General features: G+C 32.8%; 1 protein-coding gene across 8 annotated transcripts in view; it reads right to left on the bottom strand.

The window, feature by feature from the left end:
- The window catches only part of LOC143258664 (protein PALS2-like), a 113782-nt gene that overhangs the window by 76144 nt on the left and 22144 nt on the right, over positions 1 to 15494 (bottom strand). For 6 of the 8 annotated variants that reach the window (XM_076518026.1, XM_076518024.1, XM_076518012.1 and 3 more), the window contains one exon: positions 10668 to 10768. The exons of 1 other annotated variant lie outside the window; for it this stretch is intronic. In XM_076518026.1, coding sequence (XP_076374141.1) covers positions 10668 to 10685 — 18 coding nt within the window. In that variant the 5' untranslated portion in view covers positions 10686 to 10768. Of the gene's footprint in view, positions 1 to 10662; positions 10769 to 15494 lie in introns of those variants that run through there. One more of the 8 variants, XM_076518020.1, reaches the window with a different exon arrangement.

Genomic DNA, 15494 nt, shown 5'->3' with positions numbered 1-15494 from the left:
TACACTACTATATATATATGCAATTAAATGTATATGTGTGTGTGAGTGTATTAATTACCTAAAATCTATCATAAATTAACATTGTTTGGATCTAGACAGAGAAATAGTGTAGTATGAAATGTATTATACATATGCGTGATCATTGAAAAATTATTTGGTTCTAGGTATAAGAAATAATAATGTTATTTGGCTGAAAATAAAGCAAAAAGGGTAGAGGGCAATCAAATACGTTGTAGAATAGACTAAATATAAATGTTCCTAGATTCTGAAGTTGGAAAGACTGCACAGAATTCGTGTATTGAAAAAAAATTGAATTCGAATATTCAGTTACAGTAGCCAGAATACGAGTTGTTCCAGGTCTGTTTCTCTATATTCCTAGTAATCAAGTTGATTCATATTCGTTTGTTTTCAACACCATTAATATTTATGAAGTTATCTTATCAACAAACAAATATAATCTATTGTATAAGTAAGACTTTTCTCCATTTGTATAATCTTATCAACTAATCAATATAATCTATATTATTAATAAGAATTTCCACCAATTATATAATTTAGATAAGTAGAATCGATGTTCTTACAATATGTTGAGGAACAATGAAAAGAATACTGATAAAATATCTAACTTTATATAAGGAAAACAACAAATACTAAATGTTAAATATTAATGAACGTTTATTAAAAGACTACATGAGTTTGCTTATCCAAGTAACTAGGCTATACTTAAGCTATTATGTTGACAAGATATTTATAAAAATGAAGTCGAAAAATTGTACAAAACTGTATCACAAAATAGCTAAAATATATATACAAATAACAAGGTAGCATTACACACCATTCAGTAAATTGAAACTTTATCTTTCTATTGATTATAAATTATATAATAGCTGTTCTTTCTTTTAGAGCAAAGTCACACCGGACTATCTGACGTGTCCATCGTATGGAACTAACCCTGGATTTTAGCATTATAAATATATAAACTTATTCACTGGGGATAGATGTAATAGCAAACATAAGAGAGGAATATTGACAATTTGTGAAGGGTAGACTGTGACAAGTGGGTCTGACTATATAATTTATAACTCTGTAAACAAAAAAGACTGAAGGTTATAAAACTTAGAATGAGCCGTAGGTGTGTTATATTGGTAATGATCAACTCCAATTATTTAGTCTGGAAGTAGGTGGTAGGCTATTATTTCAAAATTAGAAACGGTTACCAAAAATAGCTCTCGAGCAGCTTTCAAGATTCAAAAACAATCAAGACAGGATATTCATATTAGAAGAGCACTCAGAAAGTCAAGAATTACACTATCTAACACAAATTTTGTTCCTGGATAGTATGTGTTATTTCTTAATTTCTTATATCGTAAAAGTACAGAAAATGGTCATTATTCCCTTCAAACTTTGCTTTTGTGACCTGGATAATGAAATTTAGAAATTAACCTATTTTATATGTAAACACGGGCAAATTTGCACATTTTCATTTACATAAAGTCTGAATAAAACAAAATATGAATCAAGATTTACATGTATTTATAATAAAGCTATATAAAAATGCAAAAAATGTTTAATAGTGAGTAGTTTTCCGAGATGGCTGCTATCACTCTGGCGGAGTGGGTACAGGGATCTCAGGGCAATGTGGCACTGGGGCGATGGATGATGAAAGGTTCGGATACATGATAGCAAATGCATTTTTGCTTAAAAGTAAGGATACGAAAACTGAGATATTTTATACGAAATGGTAAATGTCATCGTTTCTTTTTTTCAAAAGTGAAGGAATGTGAGATAGTAAACTATATTTTTGTTATGAATATGGTTCTGTTTGTTGTTTACTTAGTGTTTCCTTTTATTTATCATTTAGTTTATCGCTGAATTTTTAGTTGTATTAAGACATTCGTTCACCTTCTACATAATTATTTGTATTTTGAGTACATATGTATGTGTGTGTGTGTGATAAAACTGACACCAGCATTCCCAGCGGTGAAGTACAAATACCATTAATGCAGCAGAAGAATATGTAAATTTATTATTACATGAGGTTGTACTCTCGTCACCTACTCTAAATACACTTATTGCATCGACATGTTGATTTAAAACTGTTATAATAATATTGGCTTACAGTTTGAGTTAACTGTCAGCTGTAGATCTCCAGCCTTGTTTGCTTACTTTTTACAATTCATATTTATAGATTTTAAATTCTCAATTTTTCAATTTGCTTGTATGTTGGTTTTAAATGTTTGAGTAAATATATATGCTTAGTGATGGTTGTATCTTACCAAGAAAAATCAGCCTTTTCAAATAAAGTAAATAGATCTGAAACATAATTTTAAATAAAACTTTATATCACTTAAATAATTATATACTGAGCCAGGTGACTTTATGTCTATAATTCGCGTAAATACACGTTAATACGCATCGAATACAAAAGCAGTTTCTCAGAACAACATCACATCTATTAAGTATTTATAACAACGTTAATCAACTTTCAATGAAAAACAATTAACTGTTTGTTTGTTTGTTTTAAACCACACACAATCTAATTTCACTTTTAACCTCACTATCATTAACTTAACCTACATTAACTTGGTCGTCTGTATAAATTGCTCGACTGAGACCTAGAACTTGTTGAAAAAGAGACTTTGGGATGTAATACACTTTAAAGCAACGATAAAATTTCAGAAAATTCGAGTAACATGACGTAAATTCACAACAGTTGAGCTTCCTATAAATATCATTTCCAAAAACATCTTACTTTAATGTCCGCATTGAGTAAACTAACTGATACTCTCTTAATAGATTTAAATGAAACAGTCGTATATATTTAACAAAATATTTGCAGCTGCAATATTTGTTAAACGAGACCACTATCACTACTTATAGGGAAAGAGTTCAGCATTTGAATGTGTCATACACAAATAAAGTAATTAATACATTTCACAAATTACACTTTTGACAATGAAGTTATAAGACTTAAACTTCTCTGTACAATAACCAGGTTAACAGTATAGAAATTCCAACAGATTATCTCGCCAGACAACGAAACGTATGTCCAATGATTAATTTTTCAGATCCTGGATACTTAAGAGTGAAAGCCAATATAATAGCAGTAACAATGAACCATAACAGTGTTGAACATGTTGCAAGTGAACAAATACTTTAAATTATCAGTTAAAACCGTTAGAGTGTTCAACTGAAGGACTTAAAATTATACGTAGCTAAGATTGTAGTTGTCAGGCAGGAAGTGAAGCGTCACAAACCGTCAGAAACTGCAGTATTACTGCACAAAGTTTGGTAGTTTGTGTTTATTTGCTTATTTGGTATTTGTTGCATTTACGCAAAGATATAGAGAAATGGTGTAAACATTGTACTATATTCAATATCTGGCACAAATGAAAAGGCCCGGCATGGCCATGTGGTTAAGGTGCTCGACTCGTAATCTGAGGGTTGCGGGTTAGAATCCCCGTCACACCAAACACGCTCATCCTTTCAGCCGTAAGGGGTTATGGAGTTACGGTCATTCCCACTATTCTTTAGTAAAAGAGTAGTCCAAGAGTTTGCAGTGGGTGATGATGACTAGCTGCCTTTCCTCTAGTTTTACACAGCAAAATTAGGGACGGCTAGAGCAGATAACCCTCGTGTAGCTTTGTGCTAAATTCAAAAACAAACAAACATATAGCAAAACAAACGTGTTACGGAAAACTCTGCGGAAAATTGTAGATTCTCCCTTCAAGAGAACTTCTAAGTTACTATTGGATCTTTGTATAAAATTCCGTGGATATAATGTTTTAGGACATCTAACGAGATTCATGTGGATCAACAGTCATTTGATTGCTGACAAATGGCAAGTGCTAGATTGGATTAAAATACAAACTTTAACATATAATTCATCTACAGTCTAATAATTTAGCTGAAAGAGTATTTCAAACTGTTAAGTGTATGCTTCTTATTTTTATTAAATTTGACTAATCTGACTGAGATGATAATCTACTATATATCATGATGGTACATTGTGCAACAGTCAATTGGTTGTTCTCCGAATCTCCTGATCTTAAGATAATAAGAACAATTTTTTGTGGATCAGATGTATGGCTCTCTCGCCAGTACAACTATGTCAGTAAGTCTATGAACACATGTGGGATGGGTGAAATTGCTATAGTTGACACATATAAATATAGGTAATGCCACCATGCATCAAAGAAACACTATGAGAAAACAGGAATCAAATGAAATTTCGAGCCGGATTACTATAGTACGCTTAGCTGAAAATAAATAAATCAATCCTAGCTGGACTGGTCCAGCTAACAGCTTAATTATGAGTCGCAACAGTTTTATGACACAGGTATGTACTTTGAACATGCCATCAAACTCAAACTCTGCATCACTCTTGATGCTTAGAGTAGTGTTTGTCAACAAGTCCACAGACCAGCGTCAGACCACCGCAATCACCTTGGCATTCCATGGGATTTCGTGAAAGTAAACAACAAATAAAATACAAAATATTCATATGTATATCGTAATGGTTTTTCGTTGTAATTGCATTTTCGAATTCATCGATAGTTCATAGAACCAGCAAACCAGTTTCTCATATTAAGAAATGCTGTCTTAGAGAACTAGTTATCCTAGAAGTCATAAATGGATGAACAGGTTAGCTTTGACAATTAGAGTAGTGTATCATATGATTTAATCTCAGCCTACGATGAGGATGACATTTGTAGTTATAAATTTGGCTGTAGGTAAGGAATTAGATTATAAGTAGCGAAACAATCGATAATGAAATCATTATGACTGGGATTAATTAGTTGAACAGAATTAGGATGACTAATTCTTTGAAAGATCAATGTCTAAGAAGAACTGGTTCTTCTTGTTGCCTCCCAGTGGCACAACGGTATGTCTGCAGACTTACAACGCTATAAATTGGGTTTCGATACTTGCGGTGTAGCTTTGTGTTTAATTATAGATAAACAAACATTATTTTCATTCTAATCCATTTAGGGGTACCTTGTGATTAAGTTGTTGTCGGATGCTAACAACTTGATGTTCACACAGTTAAGGCAGTTGACTAGTTGAATGATTGGCAGCTAAAAGCGCATTACAACGCTTAAGTTTGACCTTTGAATTATATTTGGCAGCGAAATGTTGGTTCGACACTTTTCAATAAGTTTTAAATCTATCTAGTTAAATAATAGCAGAATAATTTTCGAGTAGACTATGCAAAACCTGATAGAAAGACACCTAAAACAGCTCAGGCTGTAAAGTTAAATTTTAGGAAAATGACTTATGGTTCACATTTTGTTGACAACTGGGATTTATGACAAATGAACATGCTAAAAATAAACTTTATATATTGTGACCATCCAGGTTATGTTCTGTGTCAAATGCTATAAACAGGGTAAAAACTTTCCTGTAAACTGGCAATAATTTTTTATGCAAATCGTTGTGACTTTCAATTTTATGTTGCCAAATAAGATTGTGCCTGGCGATTTTGTAAGACTGTACTAGTCTTTTTGAAGTAATGAAGTTCTGCTTTAACAAAACATGAGAATTTAACAAAGAATATATTAATCAGTTGAAATGTGTACCATGTTCTTCATATTTATCTGATGTAGGTAATTTTTCACGAACCCCTAAATGGCAATAGTAATAGGAGAGACGTCATGACATTGACTTACTCTGTGTCATGATGACAAAAGTTATTTTGCTGTTGTTCCTTGTACATGTATTATAACGGGTACTGTGTGTGCTCGTATTTTACAGCAGAATACAAGAAATGTGATCTAGATGAATGATAATTGCGATAGTTAGCTATTTGTACATGCATCTGTGATTACTTTTAGTTTTCGTAACATTGCTTACGTTGGAGTAATCAAACTTTTAATTCTACTTGATACTTTATAGTAGCTTTAGTGCCTATGTGAAGCACTACTGATACTGGTTTCATTTGGTTTGAAAAACCACCTTAGTCATTGAATGTTGAGATAATGTACTGTAAATTAGTGTCGCAACAGCGCAGGCGTTTTCTTTTAAATTTATGATCAGCCTTCAAACACAGCAAATAAAGTGGTCTCAGAAGCTGACTTTAGGTGTTCATCCTGTTCTTACCTGTGGTCACTTACAACTTTATATTCTGACTGAGCTCCTGAACTTCCTGTAGCCAAACACTCGCTATTTCTTCTTTCAGATGTTTTACAGAGTCAAGATAAGAATACCTAGTTTCAGCAATACCAATTTCTGAGTACAGATAATTAGCAGCTTACTTGGAGCGTTTTTGTCACCACGTCATTAAAATATTATAAGCCAATATGCTTTTTGTCAATTTTCTTGGAAAGACAAGGTCATCAACTCTATTTGACACGAGATATTTAGTCAGTTGAGCATGATATATATAAACCGAGTCAGCAAAGCAGTATATTCCTATAGAAAATGCCCTCATCTCCAGCCATTTTTGTAGCCACGTTCATGATCTAACTTTGATGTAGTGGACATGTATCTTTATTCTAGAGGACTTACAAATAAGCCATATTTTATTGAGTCCAGATGGCAATATGCTAGCTTTGGCCAACAGTAGTCATTAACTTCTGCAACTCTTCCTGGTGTGTAACCAATAAAATACTATACTGATGACGTTCAAAGGTGTTGCAAGTTGATAACAAAAGCACGCTAAAGAATTTTCTCTTATGACCTCTTAGATTTGGTTAGTTCACACTGTTAATTAGTAAAAACCTGCTTCTATGTTAAGTTCTAAGTTCTTATTAGTAACAGTTGCCCTAGGTAGCCTATGTAGCAAATCAGTGCTGTCAATCAATGGTCAGTTAATTATCTATTTAGAGGAGTTAGCAGAAAGCTATCAGGCTCACCATATCAAAGAGTGAATCAATCTGAAATCATCACGCCTTCTTTGAACTTGGCCTCACTCTGTTCCTCTTCTTCATTTCCATACAAAATCAATAATAATTGGAAAAAGAAGAAAGCCGCCATTCCACATAAACAAGATCCTGGCCATAATCTGTAATTGGTAATACCACAGAGCAGTTAATCTCTGTTCTGTGGTACTGCCAGTTAGAGATCATTAACACGCATATGACTTTATCTTCACAAAACAGGAGGTATGAAAACAAACAAAAATAGGCCTTATTAATTTATTGTTTATTTGAGGAATTTGAAGATAAGAACTTTTTAAGTAAAATGAAAAATAAGTTAAGGAAATGTAACTAAAAATAACTGATTAATGAAACGAAGTAGAATTTATATTAAATGATTTGTAATTGTTAGACGTGTAAAAGTAAAAACAATGATATAACAATAAAGAAAATTAACAAGTTTGCAGAACTACTCTCAGGCCACGCTGGACACACGAAAGACTAGGTCAGAAATATTTTCAAAAACAAAACGGACATGATAAGCGGCGTGACATATCTTACTAAAGCCAGTCGAACAGTGAAGATTGGTTTGTGAAGTGCATCTATCTTTCCCTTTAACTCTCGGAGTTAATATACAATCACCAAAACCTAACCAACTAATCAGAAGATAGATGCAGTTTAGCCTGAGAAATGGACCATGGTTATGTTTAGAGTTGATACAATGAACTTTAAGTTTCAAATAATAAAAAAGAAGTATAAAGTATAATAATGTATGGTAATGTCTAAACTAACACCATAGTGAGGTGTAGTTTTGTATGGTAATGTCTAAACTAACACCATAGAGAGGTGTAGTTTTGTATGGTAATGTCTAAACTAACACCATAGTGAGGTGTAGTTTTGTATGGTAATGTCTAAACTAACACCATAGAGAGGTGTAGTTTTGTATGGTAATGTCTAAACTAACACCATATTGAGGTGTAGTTTTGTATGGTAATGTCTAAACTAACACCATAGAGAGGTGTAGTTTTGTATGGTAATGTCTAAACTAACACCATAGTGAGGTGTAGTTTTGTATGGTAATGTCTAAACTAACACCATAGTGAGGTGTAGTTTTGTATGGTAATGTCTAAACTAACACCATAGAGAGGTATAGTTTTGTGTGTAAGCAGACATATTTTCATTACTGTAATTAGTTAGACATTCTTCATGAATTGAACGTACCCAATTATGAATTATCCAGTGTGTAATATTATTTTTAGGACGTTCAACTCGCACTCAAAAGGTCGCGGGTTCGAATCCCCGTCGCCTAACATGCTTGACCTTTCAGCCGTGTGATCCTCAATCCGTTAGTAAAAGAGTAGCACAAGAATTGGCAGTGGGTGGTGACGACTAGTTCCCTTCCCTCTAGTCTAACACTACTAAATTAGGGACGGCTAGCGCAGATATCCTTTGTGTACCTTTGTGCGAAATTCAAACTAAACAAAACCTTTTATGAAACAACTCTGACAGTCTCTGTTCTTCTTCATTTAAATCGAATTTGATTTATTGATAGTCTTCAAACATTTTATCTAGTCTCTCTCTTTCTTTCTAAGCAAAAATTTCATTGGAATTTTTTTATTATTGTGGTGCTTAATTTACTTACTACTCTTATCAGGTGTAGTGGCGTTACCCGGAAAGCCAACAAGAATTTTACGAACTTACAACAATTTGGGTTTTATTCCCTGCGGTAGACACAGTAGATAGTCCAATGTGGCTTTGTTATAAAACAAAAGAAACTAGTAGTGGTCTATCTCTGATTTTTAACTTCATGAAATTTTGTTTATAGCAAGTAAGTTAGCTGAAGATTTGTTCGCAATTTAAAATCAAACTAACGGAACGACGGTTTACTTGTTTTTTTTCTGATTTAAGTAAGTTTGTTTGTTTGTATAATTTAACGCAAAGGTACTTAAGAGCTATCTGTGCTAGTCGTAATTAATTTTAAAGTGATAGACTAGAGGGAAGAAAACTAAACAAAATCACGTACCTCCAGTTTTTTGGACTACTTTTTTCAAACCAAGTAATGGGATTTGGTCATTATTCTTATAACACACCTACGGCTCCAAAGTGAATAGAGCGATTTTAAAGGTAATGGAATGCGAATTATTATGCACTTAAAGAAACAATTTCACTTAGAAAATTGTTTGATATACCTGTGGCTTTTTATCAATATAAAGTTTCAAACCATTCAGCTTATACGGGCCTGATGGAAACGAATTACATCCTAAAATCTACACTGTTTGATTGTCAGACAAAATGTCTGATACATTTTGTTAGTCGTGATTTTCATGTCTGTAAAAGATATACTTCAGTTGATAAAACCACCTAACTTTATTTATGCAAAAATAATAAACACTGTTATATTTTTGAGAGATAAATAAATAATCTTTTCTATAAAATCGCCATCTATTGCCTTGTAAGGAAAGTTTGTCAATTCTTAAACTAACGTTTCCATTTATGTTTGTCGCGGGTTCGCGCCCGCGTCGCGCTAAACATGTTCGCCCAAAAAGTCACATACCAATGAGATTTAGTGTTTAAAAAAATATATGCTACGTTTAATATAAGCGCAATATTAAAAAGTGCGAATAGAAAACTGTTCTTTAAGTCGTGACTATTAATTGATATATGTGGTATTTCTAGTGTGTAAATTTTTTAAATATCTTTTCGTGTTGCAACGCTAATGTTTAATTATCAAGTAGAAAATGATAATACAGCAACATAGAAATGAGCATGTCATGGTTTGCGTTTTGTTTTCACATTATTTTAATTCAGGAAGAATTAGCTCATTCGAAGGAAGCTTTAGAAAATGTGGAATACACCTATATATTGGGTATTTGAGAAAGTTCTGATAAACAAGAATGTATTGTTTTGTTTTGAACTTCGGGCAAAGCTACCCGAGGACTATATCCGCTAGCCGTCCCTAATTTAGCAATGTAAGATTAGAGAGAAGGCAGCTAGTCATCACCACCCACCGCCAACTCTTGGGCTACTCTTTTACTAACGAATAGTGGGATTGACCGTCACATTATAATGCTTCCATGGCTGAAAGGGCGAGCATGATTAGTTCGATGTGGATTCGAACCCGCGACCCTCAGATTACGAGTCGAGCGCCTTAACCACCTGGCCATATTCTGTTTAAATACTATCGCTACAACTTTTTCTAATATCGAGAAATGTACTTGGTTGTGTTTTAACTATAGCTTACGTGCCTTATTAATTCAATAGGCTTACAAAATCCACTTCTTTCTTGTATTTCTATACATATATATATTACGAGTTCTTTTTTGTGTTACAGTTGTCGCTTCGAATATTGTAAAATATCTAGTCTAACTTGTATTATATGTATAAACTAGCGATTCAGTGGTATTTTTATTGCTAAAAAAAATTAAAATGGCTCCGTTTGTGGGATATAGATTGTTTTGCAGCAGATTTTAAAGTATACGTTTTTGTGGTTAAATGGACGACTCACAAATTTCATGAGAAATAAATATGAGTTACAGAATAAATGTAAATAATTAATTGCTAAAAGCTCATTGGTTTAAAAATATGTAAATCAAACACAACAACTTGTTGAAGTTTTACTTGATAAAAGTATTGCGTTCATCTTAAACTTCATGCTGATGTGTAGAGTTAATATCTGAATTACTTTATTATATCTCTCTTTTACCATTTTAGAAAATTATGTGTGAAATCTATCTCCTTTACTCCTATGTTATATCACGTACTACTATTATTTGTCATGTAACGTTGGATAAAACAAGAATCGCACCTTACCATGACCGCTATCTTCATCCATATTCTTAGCTGTTTCACCTCAGCTACTTATACTTTCAGGGAGATGTTTTTGAGTATTCTCTCGAATATTATTTTGGACTCTAAAAATAAAAATATATATATGTTACAAAACTATGTCAATACTAATTACAAAATAAGCTGTAGCTCGAGTTATTAAACTAATGGCAAATTGGTAGCCATAGCCTCCACAGTAGCTACTTGAAATTTAGTTATGACACTATATCAGTATAAGACTACTAGGTCTTGTTGTTTTGAATTAAGCACAAAGCTACACAATGGGCTATCTGTGCTCTGCCCACCACGGGGATCGAAACCCGGTTTTTAGCGTTGTAAGTCCGCAGACATACCGCTGAGCTACTGGGGGGCCTACTAGGCCTTCAGCAGACATTAGTATGTCCATGGAGCGTTATCTCCCACGTTATTTACTATGTATATATACACCATTAGTAGACTCTTTTAAAATACCTCCTTAACTGATTGGTCGAAGAAAGATTACATGGCAGAAGACAGCTTTCTTTAGTAAACATCAGTGCAGAAAAATGGTGTAACTACTACGAAAGCATTAAATGAATATTTAATGAAGTTCCCTATGAAATCATTTAAAGTAACCATTAAAAAGGGGTAGATGGTATTTTTCATTATTAAAGTACACGAGATGACGACTTTCCCTAACTAATAATACGTTTTTTCTTACTAAAGTTGGTAATAAATACCTTTTTTGTTGTTGGTATTTATTCTGCTTTTAAAGCATACATGATAACCACTTTCCCTCGTTGATAACACAGACCTGCAAATTTAGAATTCATAATATACGTTTGGGTTTTAATAAATTATTTTCTATATTTAAGCTACGTGGATTTCGAAACTAATATACATTTTCTTCTGTGACGTAAGGATTTTATACAAATTGGAAATAAAAGAACTCTTGGTTGGATCAAATTCTTATTTTGTTTACCACAATGAATATGTTTTATTATTATGTTGCTCAACAAAAATACGAACAAACTGATGAAAATGGGAAAACATTGATGTCAAATAGGGATATGCATCCCTATTCTTCCCCCGCTAGTATAGCGGTAAGTCTACGGATTTACCACGTTAAAATCAGGGGTTAGATTACCCTCGGTGGACTCAGCAAATAGCCAAATGTGGTTTTGCTATAAGAAAACACGCATCACTATCATCTTGATCTTGTTTGTAAAATCTACGTCTTTTAGTCTCAAACTACGTGTTGTGGTCTTTCTTTTCTTTTTGTATTGCGTCTGGAGCATCTTGTTTCAATGACCAGCAGTAATCAGCCATCATGCTGTTGTTCCACCTTCCTTGATACCACCTCTCCATTTCTCTGAAGTCTTGACGAAACCTTTCCCCTTGCTCTTCGCTGAATGTAGAGAGATTTTTAAGGAAATAGTCAACATGTGAGCGTAAGAAATGAACTTTCAAGCTAGTATCACAACTGTTACGTATTATAATTTATCCCAATTTATTATATTACGTACATTACATATTACGATTTCAAATAGTCGGAAATTTAAATTTAAACTTAGAAGTTAATTTAATTTCGATATGTATCAATTTTGTGATATTTGCCAACAAGAATGATATACACAATTTTATTTCTTAACACAAATATATTTTACTATAGGAAAAGCAATACAATTTATAATAACGGTTATTACAAATATTCGTTTATATACAAGGGAAATTATACTGAGTCCTCTATCCGGTCTAGAACTGAATATTTTATGGACGAATAAGATCTACGACTAGCAAATTAATTTTGACTTTTATATCGTTACACCTCGTTTAAGCTATCTAACGGTATTTTCTTGACTGGTCTCATACCGCTTACAAGCTGTTTTTTTTTTACCGACAAAAATATTTAATGTCCTCGTAGAAATACTAACGTCCAAAGTTAATTACCTGAAATTGAACAGTTTGCAATGCTCGAACTTTTCAAACGTTCCTGTTCAAATTCTATAGCTTTTCGATTAATAAATGTTAATCACAACTTTAACTTACGAAGCTTACAGTATGCTGACTGTAGCGCCCAAACAATGTTCTATTTCTGTATCTAGGCTAGCATTTATACCAATAAGGCGAGATTCTCGAACATTCAATAATATTTGAAGATACACTAGTGTTTTTGTAAAACATATATTGGCATGACCAAGTGTGTTAAGGCGTTTGACTCGTAATCCGAGGGTCGTGGGTTCGAATCCCGGTCGCACCAAATATGCTCGCCCTCCCAGCCGTGGGGGCGTTATAATGTGACGGTCAATCCGACTATTCGTTGGTAAAAGAGTAGCCCAAGAGTTGGCGATGGTTGGTGATGACTAGCTGCCTTCCCTCTAGTCTTACACTGCTAAATTAGGGACGGCTAGCAAAGATAGCCCTCGAGTAGCTTAGTGCGAAATTCAAAACAAACAAACAAAACATATATTGTTGATTTTTGCAAGCGAAAAGCTTCTACAAATTTAGAGAACAGGCGGGATATACGTCGCATGCATCAAACTGAAACAACAGCAGATATTAAAATAAATGTATAGCAATAAATCCGTTACACAACCTAACTCTTTGAATTTATCTAGCATGTTATTAACAGTATTTTTGTAACTTGAGTCCTTATTATTTTCTAAAAAATTGTGAATAACATCTTTAAAGTAAATCCACGCTTCTTTTTGAAGTTTCCACACTGTCCTTTTGAACTCTTCATTCAAAGTCAATTTCCTAATTTGAGGCCCAATAAAAATCCCTTCTTTAAGTTTCGCTTTTGAAAGAGCTGGGAATTGCCCACATAGATACTTGAAACAGTCGCCATCTTTCTCTAATACCTTTACAAATTATTTCATTAACCCCAATTATATGTGAAGTAGATATAATAGGTCTTTCTTCCTGTCAACCAAATTTTCACATCCTGGTATCAGACTGACTGTGTGTTTACATTTTTCTTTATCCAGTGCTGATTTCGTGCTTTGTTGTCCAATTCACACACAAAAATAGTAACTTTGTGTAACCAGATTATTGACCCAACAACATAAAAGGACTTTTAAGTCTCCATAAAGTAACCAACCAAGTTCTTTGTATTTGAACTTATTTAGAAGTTCAAGACTGTAGTGCGTTTTCTTCAAGTGAATCGAATAAACAATAGGAACACATGCATATATATTACCATTGTGAAGGAGAACACCTTTTATTTTTCTTTTGAAGGAATCAATAAACAATGAACACTCTCTTTCGTCATATAATGCGACTCTTTGCACTGGTATTAATTCAGCAATATTGTTTTAATAAACCAGTGAACCTTCTTTCAAAAAGTATTGTATAAACTCTTTGTCACGATTTACGTACCAGTAAAATAATATCCCTGTAGAAATTAGGTTCTTTGCCCAAAGTCTGGACCCAGAAATATCTGAAGAATCTTTTAAAATGCCCAAATCTCTCACCAAATCTATACATGACACGTTATGTGACCTGTTAACCGTTTATATACTAGTGGTATGTTTTTTTGTGGATTCTAGAATGATCGATAAGACTCTCACGTCGTGATAGGTCTAGAGAAATCTATAGCCATTGGTTGTCACCATCCTAAGCATAGCAAAATGTGACCCAATTTTATTGAAAATGATTCACTTATATAAAAATACGTATTGCATTTTGTGAAAAAAATTATATGTAATGGAGAAAAATATATATCATTTTCGGATTCAGCATAAAGAAATTATTATAGATATGTAAACAATTTAAGGACAATAAAACTATCGTAGGTTTATATAATCCCTTTTCTTACTACGGTGCACGATATACATATTTTTGCCGTTTTTTTTTTCTTCTGTACATATATATGCCCCTTTTCTTACTTAATTTTACTTTTCCATGTACAAGAACTGACTTTATTTTTACGACGCAAAAAAGAAGAACGATAAATACATTTTTGTTTAGCTGAAATATATTTTCCCAGAAATTAAACTATAAGTATTTGTATTTTCATAATATTAAAATACAAAAGGATATTATGAATTTTTCTTGTAAAATCAAAAACATGATTCAATTATGAAGTTATTTTCTATATATAACTCAAAGTGTTTTTGTTTTTACAATATGCTCTGGTACTTTGTCTGAATAAAATGTCTGCGTCACTTAAACCATGCTTTAGTACATTGGACAAAGGGAACTCTTAGAAAGTTCAGCATAAGTTATAGATTCAAAGAAACCTTTCAACTCACAATCATGCAAACCACTTTATCAATGATATTCTTTGTATTCCGCATTTATTAAGAAGGTTATATATTCAATAGTTTCGAATTTCTATACAACCCTTCCCCTTGATTGATAACCGAGCTTGTAAAAGCGAGGCTGCTTTGATAGTGTAGTGATCATAGGAAGTCTTACATTACAATAACTACACTTAATCAGTACATGCTGCTTTAAAAGCATATTGTTAACCTGTATTTTAAGTTGTCTTAATATTGAAGAAAACGACTAAAAATATTTAAGCTTCAGTACTTTCTAGTGGTGAAACACAGAAGCTTTGGAAGTCTCTTATACTCACCATGTAGCTCCTTTTAATACCGTTTACACTTTATCCAAGATATTTGAAATGACTTATTTTTAATGTGCTAAGCCATCAAACAAACACAAATATAGAAATACCACTTCATTGGTAAGTAAAATTAATATATCACAGATATCAGAACTTATTTTACTTTCCAACAAAAAAGAATGTTACAGGTGTATTAAATGTTATAAGTGTACTAAAACATGTTATTTAAAAATATCTTTATGGAGTGAGATTTTTTAGAACAA

Source organism: Tachypleus tridentatus, chromosome 8, assembly GCF_004210375.1.
Source record: "Tachypleus tridentatus isolate NWPU-2018 chromosome 8, ASM421037v1, whole genome shotgun sequence".
NCBI classification, from domain to species: Eukaryota; Metazoa; Arthropoda; class Merostomata; order Xiphosura; family Limulidae; genus Tachypleus; species Tachypleus tridentatus.
Note: the sequence above shows the minus strand (reverse complement) of the source record. Positions and strands in the feature narration are given on the sequence as shown.